The sequence below is a fragment of the Myotis daubentonii genome, chromosome 3 (assembly GCF_963259705.1).
Source record: "Myotis daubentonii chromosome 3, mMyoDau2.1, whole genome shotgun sequence".
NCBI lineage: Eukaryota > Metazoa > Chordata > Mammalia > Chiroptera > Vespertilionidae > Myotis > Myotis daubentonii.
In genome coordinates, this window is record NC_081842.1 from 48,388,034 (window position 1) to 48,405,754 (window position 17,721).

The window sequence follows — 17,721 nt, forward strand, 5'->3', positions numbered from 1 at the left end:
CAGGGTGCATTTCATCCCCACTAAATCAAGGTTAACCAAAGCCAGATTCTACATGAATGTTCTTATGTATTCGTAGAAATATGTTTTAAGGCAAAAGCTAATTTGTCTCTCACACTATAATAGTCTTTCTATTAGCAATTTATTTCCTGTTTATAAAAAAGGTATTCTCTTTGAACATTAATAAACACTAAATATAATAGAGAAAGTAAATATTCAAATACATAAGTTATTGTATTGATTCATGTCTTCAGAAAGAATGATAGAAAGAAGCAGGTGTTTTGTGTTTTTTTTAAGGACTTTCAAAAAAATGGGCACGTTTCCCAGGATTTCTATTTCCTGCATATAATATGGATGTTTGTTTGTTTTTACAAGTTAACGGGACCATGCTCTGAAAAATCAAGTGGCTTGTGTTGGCATAGTTTTGTATGAAACCACTGGCATTTCTCTGGGGAGAAAGAGTTTACAAATTTTTAGCTATCAGTCAGTGGATTTTAATCTTTGTGCTGAGGAAATATGACTATGGCTTTTAGAATTTTTCACTCATTGCTAACTTTGTGTAATCATTTTTGAAACTCCACATCTATGTCTACAACAACAACAACAAGGAAAAAGAAACAGTAAACAAAACAAAACAAAAGCCCCTTCCAAAAGCTTTCCCTGAAGTTTGACTTTTCAGTTGCAAAGTGTAAAATAACTTTCTGAAATGCTTCTGTAAGCCCTGGTGGCGGGACGCTTTGTGGTTTGTTTGGGGAGATTCGGTTTTGTTTTAAGGAGAGGGTGCACTCTCTGGTGAAAGAGACAGGGGAAAGTTTTACCTGTCTGTCTCTCCTGTTGTGTGTGTGTTTTTTTCCTCTTTCTTTCTTTTTCTTTAAAGATTGGTGATAAGGAATTCTAACTACTTAATGAGATGGGAGAGGCCTCACTCCATTGGAGTGGAGGAGTCCAGGTGGAAGTTGATGGATTGGACAGGTAAAGAGAAGAGTCCCGCCTCCTCATGCCTATAGTTGAGTATATATTAGGGAACCTAAAATTATGTACAGAGAGAGAAGGAGAGAGAGGGACTTGAGTTCTGTTATCTTCTTAGTAGATTCCTATTGTAAGGGTCCTAGAGGGGGTGGGGGGGTTGGCAAAATCCTGGAGCCAGAAGAGAGGACAGCGGCATTGATCAATCTTACAGCTAACATGTTGTACCTGGAAAACAATGCCCAGACTCAATTTAGTGAGGTAAGGATTTTAGATTTCAGTTCTTCATCTAGAGATGCTTTTTCATTTTTATTTTTTAAATACAAGCTTATATATTTGTGGTTCTCATTTACCGAATAGAATGTTTTTACAAATTGTATATAGGAATCTCCTTTTCTTGGTTAATGTTTTCTGTGGTGACTGTAAGATTTTTATTCTTTAAGTAGAATTTGAAAAAGTAAGAGAAAGGGGGAAAGAATAATTTCTGGGTGGTGTTATATTTGAAAAACCTAATATTCAGGAGTTTGTAAAATCACTTTTTATAGGAACAGACTATGGGAACAGGTCACATTCTGCTAGATACATTGAAATGACTCCTCTGTTGGGTGTTCACATATCAATAAGACGTATTAGTTGATTGTGTCTCAACTCAGTTAAGTTCTCAGTTTTATCTCCAGACTTCATCCTAAAAGCAAATGAAACTTTTTTTTATTTTTTTAAAGTAAACAGGTGAGATTTTTAAAGCCATCTTTGTTTTGAATGTTATCAATCCAGAGACCCACCTAAACCTTGAGGAGACTTCAATCATTACGCTATTGTCTGGTGATAGACTTAGACTTTCACTGAGTAATGACAAAGTTATTTTGGAGTGATGCGTTATTAAATATGTACATGTGCAGACAAATAAATGTGTATTATACTGTATAGGATTTTATTTAATGAATTAATGATCTGCCTCTCTGATCTCTCGTCAACGTTTGTCTCAGGGATTTAAATCACTGGGCAAAGGTATAAGAAAAAAACTCCTGAAGAGGCTGTAAGGCTTTGAGGAAGTTTCCTAAGGTTGAGGGAGGTCTAACAACAATATTAGTTTACATTCCTCAGAATAGAGCAGCTGTGTTGACACTAATCACATTGGTGGGGGGGAGTGCAGTGTGGAGAGAGCGAGTTCAGTGTTTCGGATGAAAATGCTTGCAGGCGAATGCTTGGAAAAGTAGACTGGGGTACTCAAATTGAGCTCCTTAAAATTGAAAACAAAATGCATAGTATTCTGGTGTAGACGGCAACGGGAAAGGGGAGACTCTAGCAAAGGACAGCAAAGCAGAGCCGGTGCTGTCATATTGACCCTGCTATTGTCTAGACACCTGAACTGTGTAAATATAACAAGGGAAATATCAAGTTATCTAATGAAGGAAAAGGAAGTGCCTATTTTCCTTTAAAACATTCAGCGGGCTTGCTTGTCTTCAGTGGAGAAACTTGAGTTTCTTGTTTTACTTTAATATTGGAAGTTAGCTGGAAATGTTACCAAACAATTAAAAAAAAATAGAGGTACCTTTTAAGATTATCTTGTTTCTATTTGATCCATTGCGGTTCAGCTTTAACCATTAAAAAACAAATCTGTCGGTCATATCATATCTGACTTTGTGTTTGTTCACGAGCTATTTCATGACCAGTGTGTATAAGCAGGCTGGAATTTGACTATGTGTGTCTGAGTATAATGGTGTAGAAGCAAATTTGGCTTAAAGAGAGCTATAAAAAAAGTATAAAGTTGATGTGAAAGAAATTATTATTTCTCCTGAAAGGATAAAACTGTGTAAATGCTGTGATTAGATGCTATCTGCAGGAATTACTGCCTTTTATGGAGGCAAAGAGTCATGTTGTATGTGAGAGTATTGCATCCTTATGATGGAAGAAAATACATTTACATGGGTTTGAGTTTTTAAAAACTTGAGGTAAATGTGTCGTCAGCTGCTCAAAAGGTAGCTGTCATTTGCTTTCTGTTGGAATGCTACTAGTGTACATGGAAAACATCTATGGAAAATATGGCTGAATTTCTCTCTTTTCCTGCACCTTTTTGTATATTGCCACTATGAATGTCATATCCTTCTGCCAATCTCTGTACTACTCATTATTTAGGCATACCCTTCTGCAGTCTGTGTACTATGCATTATCTTTGTGGCTCAATTTCCATTCCATTCTTTTCTGTGTAAGGTTATGTTTAGTCCTCTGTAAAAATGCAGTTTTACATTTTAGTATATGAAATGCCTGGGAGCTCATGGCCCTGAGAAACCTGAAACTTAATACAAAGTTATAACATTTTGGGACTCACCTTAAAGTAATGTTTATTAGTGATTGTCAATATGGAAAACAACCACCATCTACTATTATCACAGAAGAATTACTAAAAATTGGGCAAATTAAGAAGGAAAAGGCATGCGCTAATTGTAGAGGACATGGACATGTGATGGATGTCTGGAAGCAGGTTGGTATACTTAAGAAAATAATAAGCCTTGAGTAATGGAGCCACCTGTGAAAGGAAAGACAAATGATGTTGTTACCTTGCTGAAATAAAAACAGAATGTCAGAGAAAAAAATAATAAAAAGGAATGTGACTAACCATGAGAGTCAAAATTGTTTTAAAACTATAACCCATTCTCAGATTGCAAATATTTTTAAATGTTATTTGCAAGTAACGTCTATGTGTTGATAACTCAAAAGTAATATAAGAACATTATTCTTCTGTACACCATTTTCCACAAATTTCCAGTTCCTTCTCCCCAAGCAGAGCTGGATTTTGGGAAGCTGTTGATGAACAGGGAAGGGTCTGGACGGGAAGAGAACATGGGCAGGATGTAACAGGCAGGGCTTAAGGTTCCACCCTTGGGTTACAATGGAGAGGCCTCAAGCAATCACCATGCCATTGTGCCAGGCTTGGAATGACACAGCCTCTGGGACTGGTATCAGACTTGTAGAGAAGCTCAGAAGAAAGGAAATGCTTAATAGATTAAGTTTTAGCTCAACTTGCTTGCCAAAAACTGAGGGGTGCATGAGTGAGAGAGAGAGAGAGAGAGAGAGAGACTCAAACTCCTCATTAGAAGGGAACTTTTATTTTTAAAAATCCCCATCTTGGGTCCTAGGTGGTGAGGGAGTGGTACTTGGGTAAGTGGGTAATTGTATTCTATAACTAAACTGGACTTCAAGGCCCATATATTGAAATACCTCTCTTTACAAGTTAAGGTTAATAATTTTTATTTCTGTATTTGAGCTATAGGCATAGAAATATGGCCCATTTACCTAACCTTGTATCTATAATACCAAGGAAAGAGAGATCTAAAAATGGCTGTTGTGAAAGTAGACGCTCCAAAAATGTTTTCATAAAGAACTGATGTGCAAATCTAGTTGAGAGCAAAAAGAAAATGTTGAGGCAGGAGAATAAGCTCTCAGATTCCAGGTTTTTGCCATAATTGTCCTCTGGGCTTTCATGGTCAAGGGAGATAGTCTCTCCTGTCCCAATACTGTTTCCAAGGGCTGAGTCATATTTTACATTTGCGGGTGGTTTTTCTCTTAATAGTTAACAAACGTATTATCTTAAGTTTTTCCATGTTGTGCTCCCGAGATGTTTAACACCTGAGGTACAAGCACAGTCGGTCAAAAACAGAGGCTGCAGATTTAATTCAGGTGTCAGTTGGGCTGTTCCTCACTCCATGCTGCGGTCTTAGATTGCACTTCTTGTTTTACAATTGGTTGCCTTCAAGCCCAGAGGGGACTGGGAGAAAGAGATCTTAGATCACAGATCATAGCTCATGCCTCCCTTCACTACTACTGGAAAAATGAGTGGTAGTAATAAATCACTTATCCTTTACCTAGATAAGGAAAAAGCATGTTTGGTTTGTTTTGTTTTTTAGAAGAGCAGTGATCCTCAACAGGGGTGTGGAGAGTACAGTAGGAAGCATGAATGAATGCCTGGGTTAACTAGAGCAACCAAAAATATATTGGTTGGTTTTTCCATCATATCACATACATTTTTGAATGCAAGGTTGCTAAAAATTTTCTTAGGCAATGAGATTATTCAAAATTTAGATCCTATATTTTGCTATTAAAAGCATACACATCTAAGGTGATGGTATTTATGTTTATCAAGGAAGTGTATGGGTCAAACTGTTGAGAAATATATTTCTGCAAATATGCTCAAGCTTTCTTTGAGCTAGTATGATCCCTTTGGGTGGGAACTGAGCTGATGGGATAGAGGGGGTTAAGTAAAAAGCCCTTCCTTCATAATATTATAGAGTTAAACTTTTTCCCTTGTTGCATACATTTTTAACTTCTAATTGTTGTATGTCAATAAATAAAGAAGAACAAACACAGATGCCATAAAGACATCTCAGTGAAAAATAACTTGGCGATTTACATAAAAGGCTTACTATTTTGAAGATAAAAATGTATCAAGCGTAAAGGACTCATAATTTTCTTTCAAATGTATGGTGAGAAAAAATTCAGAAGGCTGATATATCGCTATTGTCCAATGCCAATTTAGTGGACTGAGTTGCCAGTAAAGGATATCTGGTAAGGTAGTAAATTTTGGTTCTGGAAAAGAATGGATTGGTGTATCAGGATAAAACAGTTGACCCAAAAGTTAAGATATAAATTACATTCCTTACCTTCTCTTAAGAATACATTTTGGAGGCACAAGAAAATAGTAAGCATTGGTTTATTCATGTGCTACTTTTGTAAACATTTTATAATTTTCATTTATACCTTTTAATTAAGTTGTAATACTCATAAACAGTATTATGGAGGAGAAACTTAGAATAAAGAGCAACTTACCCTTTTTAAATAAATGTTTAGTTACATATGAGATGGCACATGCCTATAAAAATGAGTAAGAAACAGATCCTACACCAAGAAGTTAACAGTTTAGAGGTAATATATATGTTCATACATAACAGAGGACATACCTTCAGTGTCATATGAGAAGTGTGAACAAAATAATTTAAAGGTAAGAGAAAGAGAATACCTCAGAGGAAAAGGATCAAGAAAGTCAACATATATATGCAGGATGCAGCTTTACTTGGGAGGACAGGTAGAGCTTTCTAAGTCCTAGAAATATAGGAGGGTACAAGGATTTCAGGTGAATAAACAAGCATCAGCAGAGGAACAGAGGTGGAGTGAACGCTGGTGCACTCAGAAATCTCAAATGGTTCAGACAAAATTGAAAGTATGAAAAAATTAGGAAATGAAGTTAGAAATGTAAGATAGAATGGCTCATGGAGGGCCATTACACATTTAATCCAGTGACAATGATAAGCCATGGAAGGATTTTGAAGAGAGGAGTGGTGTAATGGGATCTGTACCCTGGCGCACTTGGGGAGGATAAATGGCTTTGCTTAAGACTGCCTAGAAGTATAAACCATTTCCCTGCATTGCACATCGGCTGCCTGTTTTGCAAGAACATACATCACTTCTGTTGGACCTTTGGAAGGATAGAAATGGATTGTTGCTAAAGTCTCATGTGACATGTGTGTCCTCTACCCATAACTCTCTTTAATAATTGCGGACCCTGCCATGGATAAGTTGGGAACGGTTAGCCTTGGTTTGTCCTTATGTAATTATGTTCTATTCAAATATAATTATTAATAGCACCACTTGCACTTTCAAAAGTATATGGTCATCCTATAAACAAAGACCTCACTTTTCATTATTTTTCCCAATCCCTAACTCCAAAATGATAAAGTAATATAAGTTTGGCTGGAAACCACATAGAGTGATTTTGAAATCCAACACACAAACTATTTAGATTATTTCCCCCATAAAAAAATAAGCATTTTCTTACAATCCAGTCTTTACAGAGCTAATTAAGCACAGTCACCATGCTAGGCACCATAAAGAAATCAGAGATTACTAAGTTGCCGTCAGTGGCTCTGAGAATTCACATTCCTAGAGTGTACATAAGTGGTTTGCAAATGACTCCAGTATAAAGCAGGATGTAGTAAGACACACCAAAAGGTCTCAAAGACAGTGAAATGGCTTCAAACTGTTCATGACGAAGATCATATTTCACATAGTTTGAGGATCAGAATTTAGCCCTGCGGGGGGGGGGGGGGTAGTGAGGGAGAAAGGTCATTCTGTGTAGAGGGTAGAAAATGAATAAAAATTCAAGGAGAACTCTACAGGACCAGATAAAAGAGCATGATATATTGACTTGCAAAGAGAATGTTGATGTAAACACTGATCTGTATTCATTACGTATGTCAAGATTTTGTAGAAAGCATCAAAAGATGGTACGGGCTTTTATCTCACTAGAAGCTAGAACCTCTGCATATTTCGAAAGCATGGACAGTGTTCAGAATTTGAGATTCAAAACTTTGTCTGTGTGCTCCAGGGATGGTAAGTGGCATGATGCAGGGAGGGAGAAGATAACCCAAAGGATCCTTGGGCAGGTGAAGTGGAGGGTTTCCTGTTCTCACTCTTTAGGCTTCTACTAAGACAGGTAAGATGCCTTACCCACATAGGGATTCAGTAATTACATTTTTACAAATTTAATCTAACCTGGGAACAAAATCCAGACTGACTCTCTATGTCAATTAGGATCAATTTTATTTATCAAATATTCATCCTAGAATCAGGACAAGAAAACCTTGCTCTTTGGTCATTGCTCTGAATGCAAATAGTAACCCTGGAGCTAAATGCGAGACAATATATCAAGCATGACATTTGTCCAAGAATGAGAATTCCCAGTTCTAATGGGGAAATGATAGAGCAGAAGCAGAAGTTAATGTCCCATTTAAGAAACAAACAGCCCCTGGAATTAAACAAGAAATAAAAAAACAAAAATCGAGATCTTGGTATTTCAAATTTTAAAATATTTGCCATAAATTTTTACAAATTTCATTTCATGCAAGGATACACATTTGCATTTTAGATTTGAACAGAAATATTGGGCAAAGACATGTGTTTACCCATTTTAATAGCCTCTCCTTCCACAATCTCCTTCATTACTTCCATTCCACCCAGGAAGAAAACGTAGGCAATTAAAGAGATAATAGTGGCGCAGGCCAGGATAGGTTCATGGGGGAGGAAATTCACTGACTTGATTTAAAGGCAGAGGAAATAGGCATGAGGAAGAACTGGGTCCTCGGATAAATGAGGGATGTCCAAGCTTGTAACTCATTCCTTTCTCTTCCTCACCCACCAAATCCTCCATTTGCACAAAGCAGATTTAGAAAAGTATCCAATATTGGCATGTGATTGTCCTACATTTAACTCTGTGAAGACATTAGGGGAAACAATGAATTTCCACTAACTACCACATTGTTATACAACCTCCTTTGCATAAAAAAGTAGTTTAATGAAGTGTCTGTAAAGTCTTTTCAGAAATAGTATTGTATTCTTCCCCAGATTTTTTTTTTAAATTTGGACTTATAGTATAGCACCCCTATGCTATTCAAAAAGCATTCCTTCCCATCTTTTGCAAAACAACAACAACAACAAAAAAACACACAAAAAAACTATGTCAGAAACTTCCTTATTCCATGTTTGATAATGACTAACTTTATAGATGCTAACTTTCTTTTCCAATGACAAGCTAAGATAGGACTGTCCTGTAGGTTTGAGCTAAGATGGCTTCACAGGATAATATTCACTTGTCAAGTTAAAATTCAGTCAGTGGTGTCCAGGTAAGGCCCATGTTGGTTCTAGGTGAGGGAATAACTGGCAAGACTCAAACATGTTTGGAATGTTAGTGGATGTGTATAGAGTGTAAAGTGGTATCTTGTGCAAAACGTGTGATCTGAATTGCATCTCCCCTGTGTTTCTTAAATAAAATTTAAAAAAAACAAAACTCATGAAAGCTGAAAGAGGGAATTTTGAGTCAAACTTATGGTGTGTTGCCAGAGACGGAAATTTATGAAACACTCGCGTCAGCTCTTCTGGAAACACTACAAAAGAAATTGCTCTACTTTCTTATTGGTGCTAAAGCCACTAATAGGTGCAGTTTAGTATAATACCCCCATGAGAATTACCACCCCCATAGTGAGCTTGCCTTGGAAAGAACTCTGTGCAGGCATTTTCTTTTTCCTTTTAAGCTTGCGCAAAACACCCAAAGGGGCCATTTCCAATCCAGGCAGTGATCTTTCTCAAGTTTATTCTTTCTCAGATCACAGAGACAATGAGGAATATGTCCTGTTTACTCAAATCAGTCTGGATTAGTGTCACTCTATTGATGGAGCCCGAATTAAAAGGAAAACCATTACCCTCTCAAAGGGCAGCATCAGATGCTTGGGGAATGGCTTGATTACTTTTAAATAGACCATGTGAGACTCTGTCACTGGACTAAGGCTGAGGACTCTACAAGACGGACACGGAAAATGGTTACACTGGGTGGAGTAACCACTTCTAAGCCTTAGGCCTGGGAAATTATTTCAATAGAAGATCCCAATGAGCTTGAAAGGCTGAACATCAGAACAGTGAGATTTCAGAAAAGATATTTTTCCTGACTTCTTTCTGCAGCCCAACACCACCAACCAAATATTTATCTCCAGGACAAATCCTTTCCAGTTTATAACGCTCTGCTGGGGGCTACTTTGCCCTCCTAAACATTTATCAATCCTCCCCTGGTTCAGAATAACCCCCTCGTCCTCTGAACTCTTGTGCTTCTCTGCTCCTCCCTCATTACTGGCCATGATGACCTGATCCCTTCTTCCCATCTCTAGATTGGAGGCCCTTGGAGGGCAGAGGATGTGTGGTATGCTGGAAGGGGTGTCTTCAGATAACACCATAGCATGTTTATATATACTTTCAGAAATGGCTCTTTGTGACTGACCTGTGCAAAGAGCTATGCATTTGCACACATTGTACAAACCCTGTCTCTGCCTGTATGCCATGATTCATATGCTTTTCCTTGACATCTCTTACGTGTGTGTGTGTGTGTGTGTGTGTGTGTGTGTGTGTGGTGCGTGGTGTGTGTGTGTGTGTGTAATGAGCCCTGGTAGGTATTTATTTCCATTATGCTTCAAGTGGCAAGAACATTTTTAAAAGACAGGGCAGTTTCCTGAGTAAGGAATGGCTTGTACTCTAGCAGAGGTAAACAGTGTAAAGTGTGTGCTGCTTTCACTTAATTAATTACTCATGGGGACAGAGAGTGCGCTTGATTTAAAAAAAATAAACTGAACAGATCAGATTTTTATCTGGCTTTGCAGTCTCTTTTTAAAAGTGTTTACTTGCTTCCACACTGTTCCCCTGATTCGTTTTGTCCCCTGTATGTCTCTCCATCATCGCCAGAGACAAGGGTGGTTTGCACTGGCTGAATAAGCTTGATGATTTGCAAACACTTTCCCTTTTTTATTTTCAATGGTGTTATTACTAAAGGATGTCTGAGAAATCTTTGTCATGTTGCTCTTAAGATTCGTGTCCCAGTTTTTTCTTTTTTGCCGGTTCAAATCAGACACTAATGAGCTGTTGTAATTATTAAACGATTGATTGATAGTTACTTTCATAATGGGGTAAATAGAATGAAATGAATAGATGAGTGTCTTAAAGTAAGGCATGTCTTCTGCATGGCTGGAGACTCCGTTTTTATTTTGCAGTTAAAAGTGACAGCTTAAAGGAACAGTCCAATGTTACATAAGTCACCATGTGTAATTACAAAACATAGTAAAAAACTAAAAACTTTAATTACCTCAATTATGATGGAAAATGTATCAATCAGCAAAGAACTTGACAAGCAGAAGCAAATTGGAACTCATGAAACTGTTCCTCATTTGAATATGTATAGAGTAATAAGACTGAGACGCACATTCCTTGTTTCATGCTTCAGTTTTCCACTTGTAAATAATGGCTAGTGTTTTCAACCTCTGAGTGTGAACTTTGGAGTATGGGGAATGAAGTCATGAATTTAAACCATTTCCAAGAAATGATCTGTAAGTCTGATAAACTACAATCTAAGTTCCTCAAAACATGCATTTGTAAGTGCCCTTAATTATGGCATTCTTCTAAAATGCATTCTGGCTAACTGGGCAGAAAATTATGGAATGTAAAGAAGGAAGGACTGATATGGTGGCCTATCTACCAGAAACCAGTGTCTTACCATAAGCATTTTTCTGGGAGGTTTCTTTCCTAGGCAAACGTGCTTTGGCCACAAGCACCATCATCAGAAGGAAGTGAATAATTATGGGATCAAAAAGATTCAGATTCTTGTTGCTGACCTAGATGCATTATAAACAAAATGTAGACCACTAGGTACACACACACACACACACACACACACACACACACACACACACACAGAAAAAAAAATACTGCATTGGCACAAAAATGTGTATGTTTTGTTTTAAGGAAGTAAAAGCTCATTAATAAACTTCCCAGCTAGGTGTGAGCTATCAAGTATTACTCATTGCCTTGTGAGTGACAGGACTGGCTATTCTGCTACTAGTTCCCATAAAAGCTGAAGCTAAAAGCACAATTCCCACCTACCAAAACAAAGCAAAACACAAAGTGAAGGTCACAGAGATTACCTGGAGATGCACTGTAAGGTTCACCTGGCAGTAGTTTATAAAGAGGTGAATCCAGTCTGGAGACAGACTTCAGCATAAAAACCAATACTTCGTTGTGTTAGAATAGCAGAGACTTTCCGATAGTGGTTTTTATTTTGAAAGGTGTTACATGTATTTTTTTAATAAATATTTCCTGAGCATCTACTGTGTCACAGACACTGTTCCAGATATGAGACTCAGCACTAAGCCTGCCAGATAAATGTATTCTCATAAATGTATGGTCTAGCAGAGAAATCCAACATTAAAATTATTAATGCAAATAATTATAATTACATGACGCAAATGGAAAATTAGAGTGTTACGACAATGTAAAACAAAGGAGAATACCTATCTGGTTAAAGAAGGCTTTCCCTGAGGGATGACAGTGAAGCTAAGGCTTCTAGGTGAGTGGGAATGAGCATCCACGAACAAAAGGCTTGAGGACTGAAGGAGTTTTTCGCTTCTGAAAATTTGAAGAAATGCCGTTTTGGTCTTCCTTTAGTGAGCAAAAGGGTGTTTCCAATAGTGAAATATAGGCCATGTTAGAGACCTGGGACTTTATTTTAAGAGAATCGGAGCTCTCTCAAGTTATTCAAGCTTGGGAGTGATGTGATCAGATCTGCAGTGCATTTCAGGGGGTAGCTCCAAGGAGCTCGGTCTCTGACTCTTGGCAATTACACACATTCTAAGAATGGTTAAAGCTTTATATTCTCTTTAATAAATAGAAAATATTTTCTTTAGATATAAATGAGGGAGGCTTGCTTTGAGTGTAACTTTTAGATAAAAATTCCAGTCAGACATTTGAGTGACTCCGATTTACTTAAGAAAGCGGCTTCTCTAACCAGACTGACTGGTTTCACATTTGGGCTCTGTCACTTACAACCTTGAGCAAGTTACTTAAGCTAGTGGAGCTTCAGTTTCCTCATCTATGAAATATGTATACAACCTGGAATAATAATGCCACCTTGCTCGTGAGGATTAACTGAGTAAATACATGCAAACACTGAACACCATTAGGAACATAGTAAGGAATCAGAGTATGCATCATAATAGTAGTAATAACATCTACTATTATTTTGCTATAGAGGATTGAATATGGATGGATGTTTCAGATTTTTAAGTAATTTTCATGGTCAGGATTATTTTACTGAAACTGAGATGTCTTCCTTTTCAGATCATGGGAGCAAAGCTATCCCCTGTGAGAAAATGTTCATCACATTAAATCACACCATTGTTTTAAGTCATAATTTCTGATATGGACTAGACAGATACATTATCAAAATTCTTTTTTAAATATTTTAGACTCACTTGAGAAACCAACATAGCATTAGTGATGAACTTGTAAAGTCACCACGGTATCATTTCCATATAAATGGCCTAAAATTCACTGAAAGTTTTCATGATTCTACTTTCTCTACTTAGTGTTATCATGTCTGCTAAATAAATCTATCAAAACAGTGATTTTATAGATTGAAAATATCCTCAAACATACTTTTGTTCCAACTTTAATAACTCCTGGTTTACTTTAAAGAAACTAAAACTGTATTTTTTCCTATTACCTGGATCAAGAATTTCTGAATATTGAAATTATACCTTTCTGTTTTCTGCTAAGCCCAATGCTTCCCTGGTATGTAAAATGATGTAGGTTTATTTCTGAATTGAGATGCTCATGATTTTAATTTTGTTCATTATTACTAGAAGGGAGTACTTATTGAAATCATTGAATTTTAGTTTATTTTTCCTTAATTGAGCTCTACACAGTATAATTTAGCTATCTTTGGATCAAGTTTTAACTTTAATACATTTCAACTTCTTGGCTTTTCAAATACTATGTCTTTTGTTGGTTGACATTGTGGCCACCTCATCAGCCAACTTTGTTTTTATTTATCTCATCTGCCTTGTCTGGTGTTGGTTGGGGCTTTTAGAAAACTCTCTCCAAGTTATGGAAACTTGGTCCTCAAAGGAATCTTGACACTTTGTATCAGAACATAAAACATTCTGGTAAACAATCTGCCTACTGTCTTTCTAGGTTTGTATGTGTGTTAATTGCTTTATTCTTACATATGGTTTATTACAAGGTCTAAATGTATTTTATCCCCAACATTCACTCTTTTAGGATCATTTGAACTACAAAAGAAGTGAAATATTTTACATATAACAAAATCTGGTTTTGAGAAAAATGTGATGCTAAATAAATTCTTAAGATGGAAAGAAGGTACTTTAACTTGACACTATAACACAAATATATTCTTGACCTTGAAAGGAGCACTTTAAGTCAATTGTGTTTAATTCTAGCATAAAACAAACTATCATTCTCGGAGGTGAGGCAGGTGGTAGAAGACGAAAAAATGACAAGTATTTCTCCCTAAGGCAGTGCTTGTTGAAAAGTCACTATCCTGCTCATATTTGTGGATGAAAATGTAGTACTGTCTGCCAGAGAATACTCCAAATGAATGTTTTGTAAAGCCGGTGTCATGGAGAACACTGTTTTCTTTTCCCAGAAAGGGCTTTAGAATGTTCACAAAAGCTCCTCCATGAAACCTAAGGTGAAAGGTTATATCAGCCCAGGAAACTATATATGCTGCCTGAAACATTTGAAATGTCTACATTTGGCTGGGCCAATCTGTATAAAGAAAAAAGTTATCTTCTTTAAAATCATCTCATGGCATTTTAAAATAGCTTTGCAGATGAGCATGCGCATTTCTACAAGAATATTAGAATTGGCTCACTGTTGTACTTGATATCAGAATCAGTCTCCTGATAGCTAAGACCTCGGTTGCTCCATGACCTGGCCCAGGGGTCCACAGCACATCCGTGGCAGTATTGAAACTTAGACCCCCATCACCCAGTCTTTTTCATAACTAGGATTATTCAGAAAAGTAAGGAGTGCTGAAGGATGTACAAACCCCTAGCCTCATATAACAGTCAGTGAATGCTTTTAAATATAATTTCTACCAAATGAAATTTGGGCAAGTAATTATTTCCTGTGACAAGGGAACATCTCAACTGAGGTAAATAAAGTGTGATGATATATCCCAACAGTAACCTCTCCTATCCCTGATGTGGCTCTCATTCCCATTTTTTAACATCTGACCATGTATTATTGGCTATTATTGTCATGTGGCCATAGTTAGTTATTATAGACAGTACTATCTGGGAAAGAGAACTTATAATATTCCTCTTATACAGATAAATCAGAAGAGTGATATTTTCAGAAACAAATTATTTCTAAGTCCCTGTTTCCATTGTACTGATCAAATGATTTGATTGGAATCCTTTCCTGATGTTAAATCTCTTTATAGGAGTGTAAGTGCATCATCAACTTTAAATAAGTAGAAATCCAGGTATTCATTATTGAGTTTTATTTACAACAATATATACTTATACAGTATTTCAGAGTTGCTGAGAAGAGAATTTGGGCTTGTGCTATATTCAGAATTTAAGATTATTCAACAGTGTAATCCACAGGGGGGAGGGAGACATAAAATGAAACTGAAGAAACTGAATTTATAGGGCACTTTTAAAGCAGTGAGCAGTCAGGAAAAAAAATCTAATCTTTTATAGTGTTATTTTAATTTTAAGCATCCAGATTGAATTTTATTGAGGAAATAAGTCAGGCTTTAGATGGCTATGAGAATGAAAATGGCTTGGGGAGGGAGAATGGGGGATGAAACCAAATAAGAAAATACTCTTCCTAGATTTGGCAATGGTAGTTTTACTCATTTTTTGTTTTAATGATGAGATTCAGCCTTTGGGTGTACCTACACTTATCATACCAGCTTCATATTTCAGAATATCCCCAGGCAGCTCTGTAAGTACGTGAAATATGCTAAGTCTCTGTGACCAAAATGTGTTTCATCCTTTCTGTGGTCAGATTAGCCAGTCTGTGATGAACTGAATATATTCCAGCTACAGACGTTGGTAATTTTCCTGGGTCAAGGAAGTAAGTCTCCTATTTCAAAATTATTTCCTAGGCAGTTGATTGTTTTACTTTATCAGGCTTACCATAATATCAGACAATTTGTAGTCATTTTCACCTTTTATACTTTGTGGAAATAGGACTACTACCTTTTTCAGATGTGATGGGAGAAATAGAAAACATTTTTCATTCATCCCATTCATTCATTTATTCATTCATTGACTGTAAAGTATATTAACGCTATTCTGAGATCAAGATACCTAGTGGTTAGAAATGAACAATCTACTTCCTATCTTATTTCAAATATTCTAACAGTTTTTGTTACACGAGAAATACATGGGACATCGAGGACCCTCATAGAGTTCTTCCAAGGGCATTTTTTTTGACTGATATGGAAGTGTCCTGTTCTGACTTCTGAGCCTCTTTTATTTGTCATTGTAAATAGGCATTAAATTAGCATCCCAGCTCCATGTTTATGGAATTACTTACAGTAAAGAAGGGGCACAAGGACTGCTCCTTTCACCCCAGCAGCTTCCCTTTGATGGGAAATAAAGGACAAACATTGTGCACATTCACCTGGCACAGAGCTAGCTCCTCAGGCAGGCAGAGTGCCACCACCAAGAGCCCTGCACTTGGTTTCATGCTCTTCTGTCACCATTTTGGCACGCTTCATAATTTATGAACCAGAGGCCCTGCATTTTAATTTTGCAATGAGCTCTGCAAATTATTTTGTAGGCCCTGCCCATATAACACTTGTTCTTTTTGGCTGTGTTGGTCTGTCGTCGCCTCCAATCACACGCCGTCAATATGTCCACTCTCTCTTCAAATAAAAAATATAAGCTAATAAACTTTTATTGATGCTAACGAAATGCTTTTTAAAATTATCTTCAAAAGTACTGTTTCCTATGGTACGTTCATGACATTGATTTTTAATAAAGCTGTGAAAAGTATCCAAGTAGATTTCTAATAATACAATTTTTTCTTTGGTGGGTTTGTTGTTATTTATGTTTGGGTCCATGTAATTCATAGTTAGTAGTTTGGGTTTTATGCTTTTTTATTTTTATTTTTTAAGATTGTTGAGTATACTACTTGGCTTATGTTTTTTTAAAGCAAAAATTTGCCCTGACCAGTTTGGTTCAATGGATAGAGCGTCGGCCTGCAGACTGAAGGGTCCTGGCTTCAATTCCGGTCAAGGGCATATGTCTGGGTGACATGCTCGATCCCTACTAGGGGGCATGCAGGAGGCGGCCAATCCATGATTCTCTCTCATCAATGATGTTTCTATCTCTCTCCCTTCCTCTCTGAAATCAATAAAAATCTACTTTAAAATAAATAAATAAATAAGGTAAAAATTTTGAGAAAAAATTCAATTGAAATATGTTTTTCAATTTTTTACCTTGGATAGTAAGCAGCTGTTTTGCCCAAGCCTGAGTAATCGAGCTTTAAGTCACAAATGGAGGCATTTGCTTTGGAAGCTTATCCTGTTGTGGTTATCCAAGATATTGCGCCTGGAACTGTGTGGAATTAAAAATGATGGCATTCAAAATCATATTATTAATCACTTTTAGAAGACAGTTTCTGCTGTTTTTGCGCCACCCAAAATGTTCAGTCCAGGGGTCTCCTTTGTGCCTCCAGGGTAAATGGAGTTTTCATTTCTCTTAAGAGAAGCACTGAGTGTTTGCTCGCTGGCTTTTAAAGCTGGGTCCCAATACTTTACTCTTTACACATATTGAAAAAAAAAAATTCAAAGGCCATGTTTCTTTGTTCTCATCCAAGCCCACAATTAGCTGAAGTTCCATTCTGTGTAGCTGGAAGGAAGAGGAAAGGGGTGGCCCAACAAGCTTTTTACTGCCTGTGAGAAAGTGCTCCTCCAAGTTTTTGTCCTTTTTGTCAGGGACGGCTGCCTCCCTAATTGTACTGCTGTAGGGAAGCGCGTGCCTCTGGGAGCATGATCTGATTCCCACAGGCCATCAGAAGCACTGTGTATACTGACCCTTCACTTGAGCACAAATAATAACTTTTCAACCCCCTTCCCCGGCTCTTGCCACGGCCTTGGAAACCTAACAGCTTTACGTTAGCCAGGGGTTTGGATGCTTTGTATGGGTCTCAGGTTGTATTTTTTTTTTCTCCTCTAGTTGTCTTACCTCCAGTTTTGCTGCACTTGTCAATTGAGGAAACAAGGTGGAGGAGAGGGGAGGAATCGATGTAGAAGTCAGAGGGGAGAGAAGGCGCGACAAACAGCTGCCCTTGTCAGCATGGGGATAAGTGTAAAGAGATTAATAGTCATTTGAAGAGCAAATGGGGACGTGGCAT

The 17,721-nt window shown here is 37.2% G+C and overlaps 1 protein-coding gene across 5 annotated transcripts in view; it reads left to right on the forward strand.

The window, feature by feature from the left end:
* The first annotated feature begins 1,017 nt into the window (after positions 1-1,017).
* The window catches only part of TP63 (tumor protein p63), a 96,748-nt gene continuing 80,044 nt past the window's right edge, over positions 1,018-17,721 (forward strand). For 2 of the 5 annotated variants that reach the window (XM_059687373.1, XM_059687372.1), the window contains exon 1: positions 1,031-1,224. In XM_059687373.1, coding sequence (XP_059543356.1) covers positions 1,033-1,224 — 192 coding nt within the window. In that variant the 5' untranslated portion in view covers positions 1,031-1,032. Of the gene's footprint in view, positions 1,225-17,721 lie in introns of all 5 variants that reach the window. The other 3 variants (XM_059687370.1, XM_059687371.1, XM_059687374.1) reach the window with 3 other exon arrangements.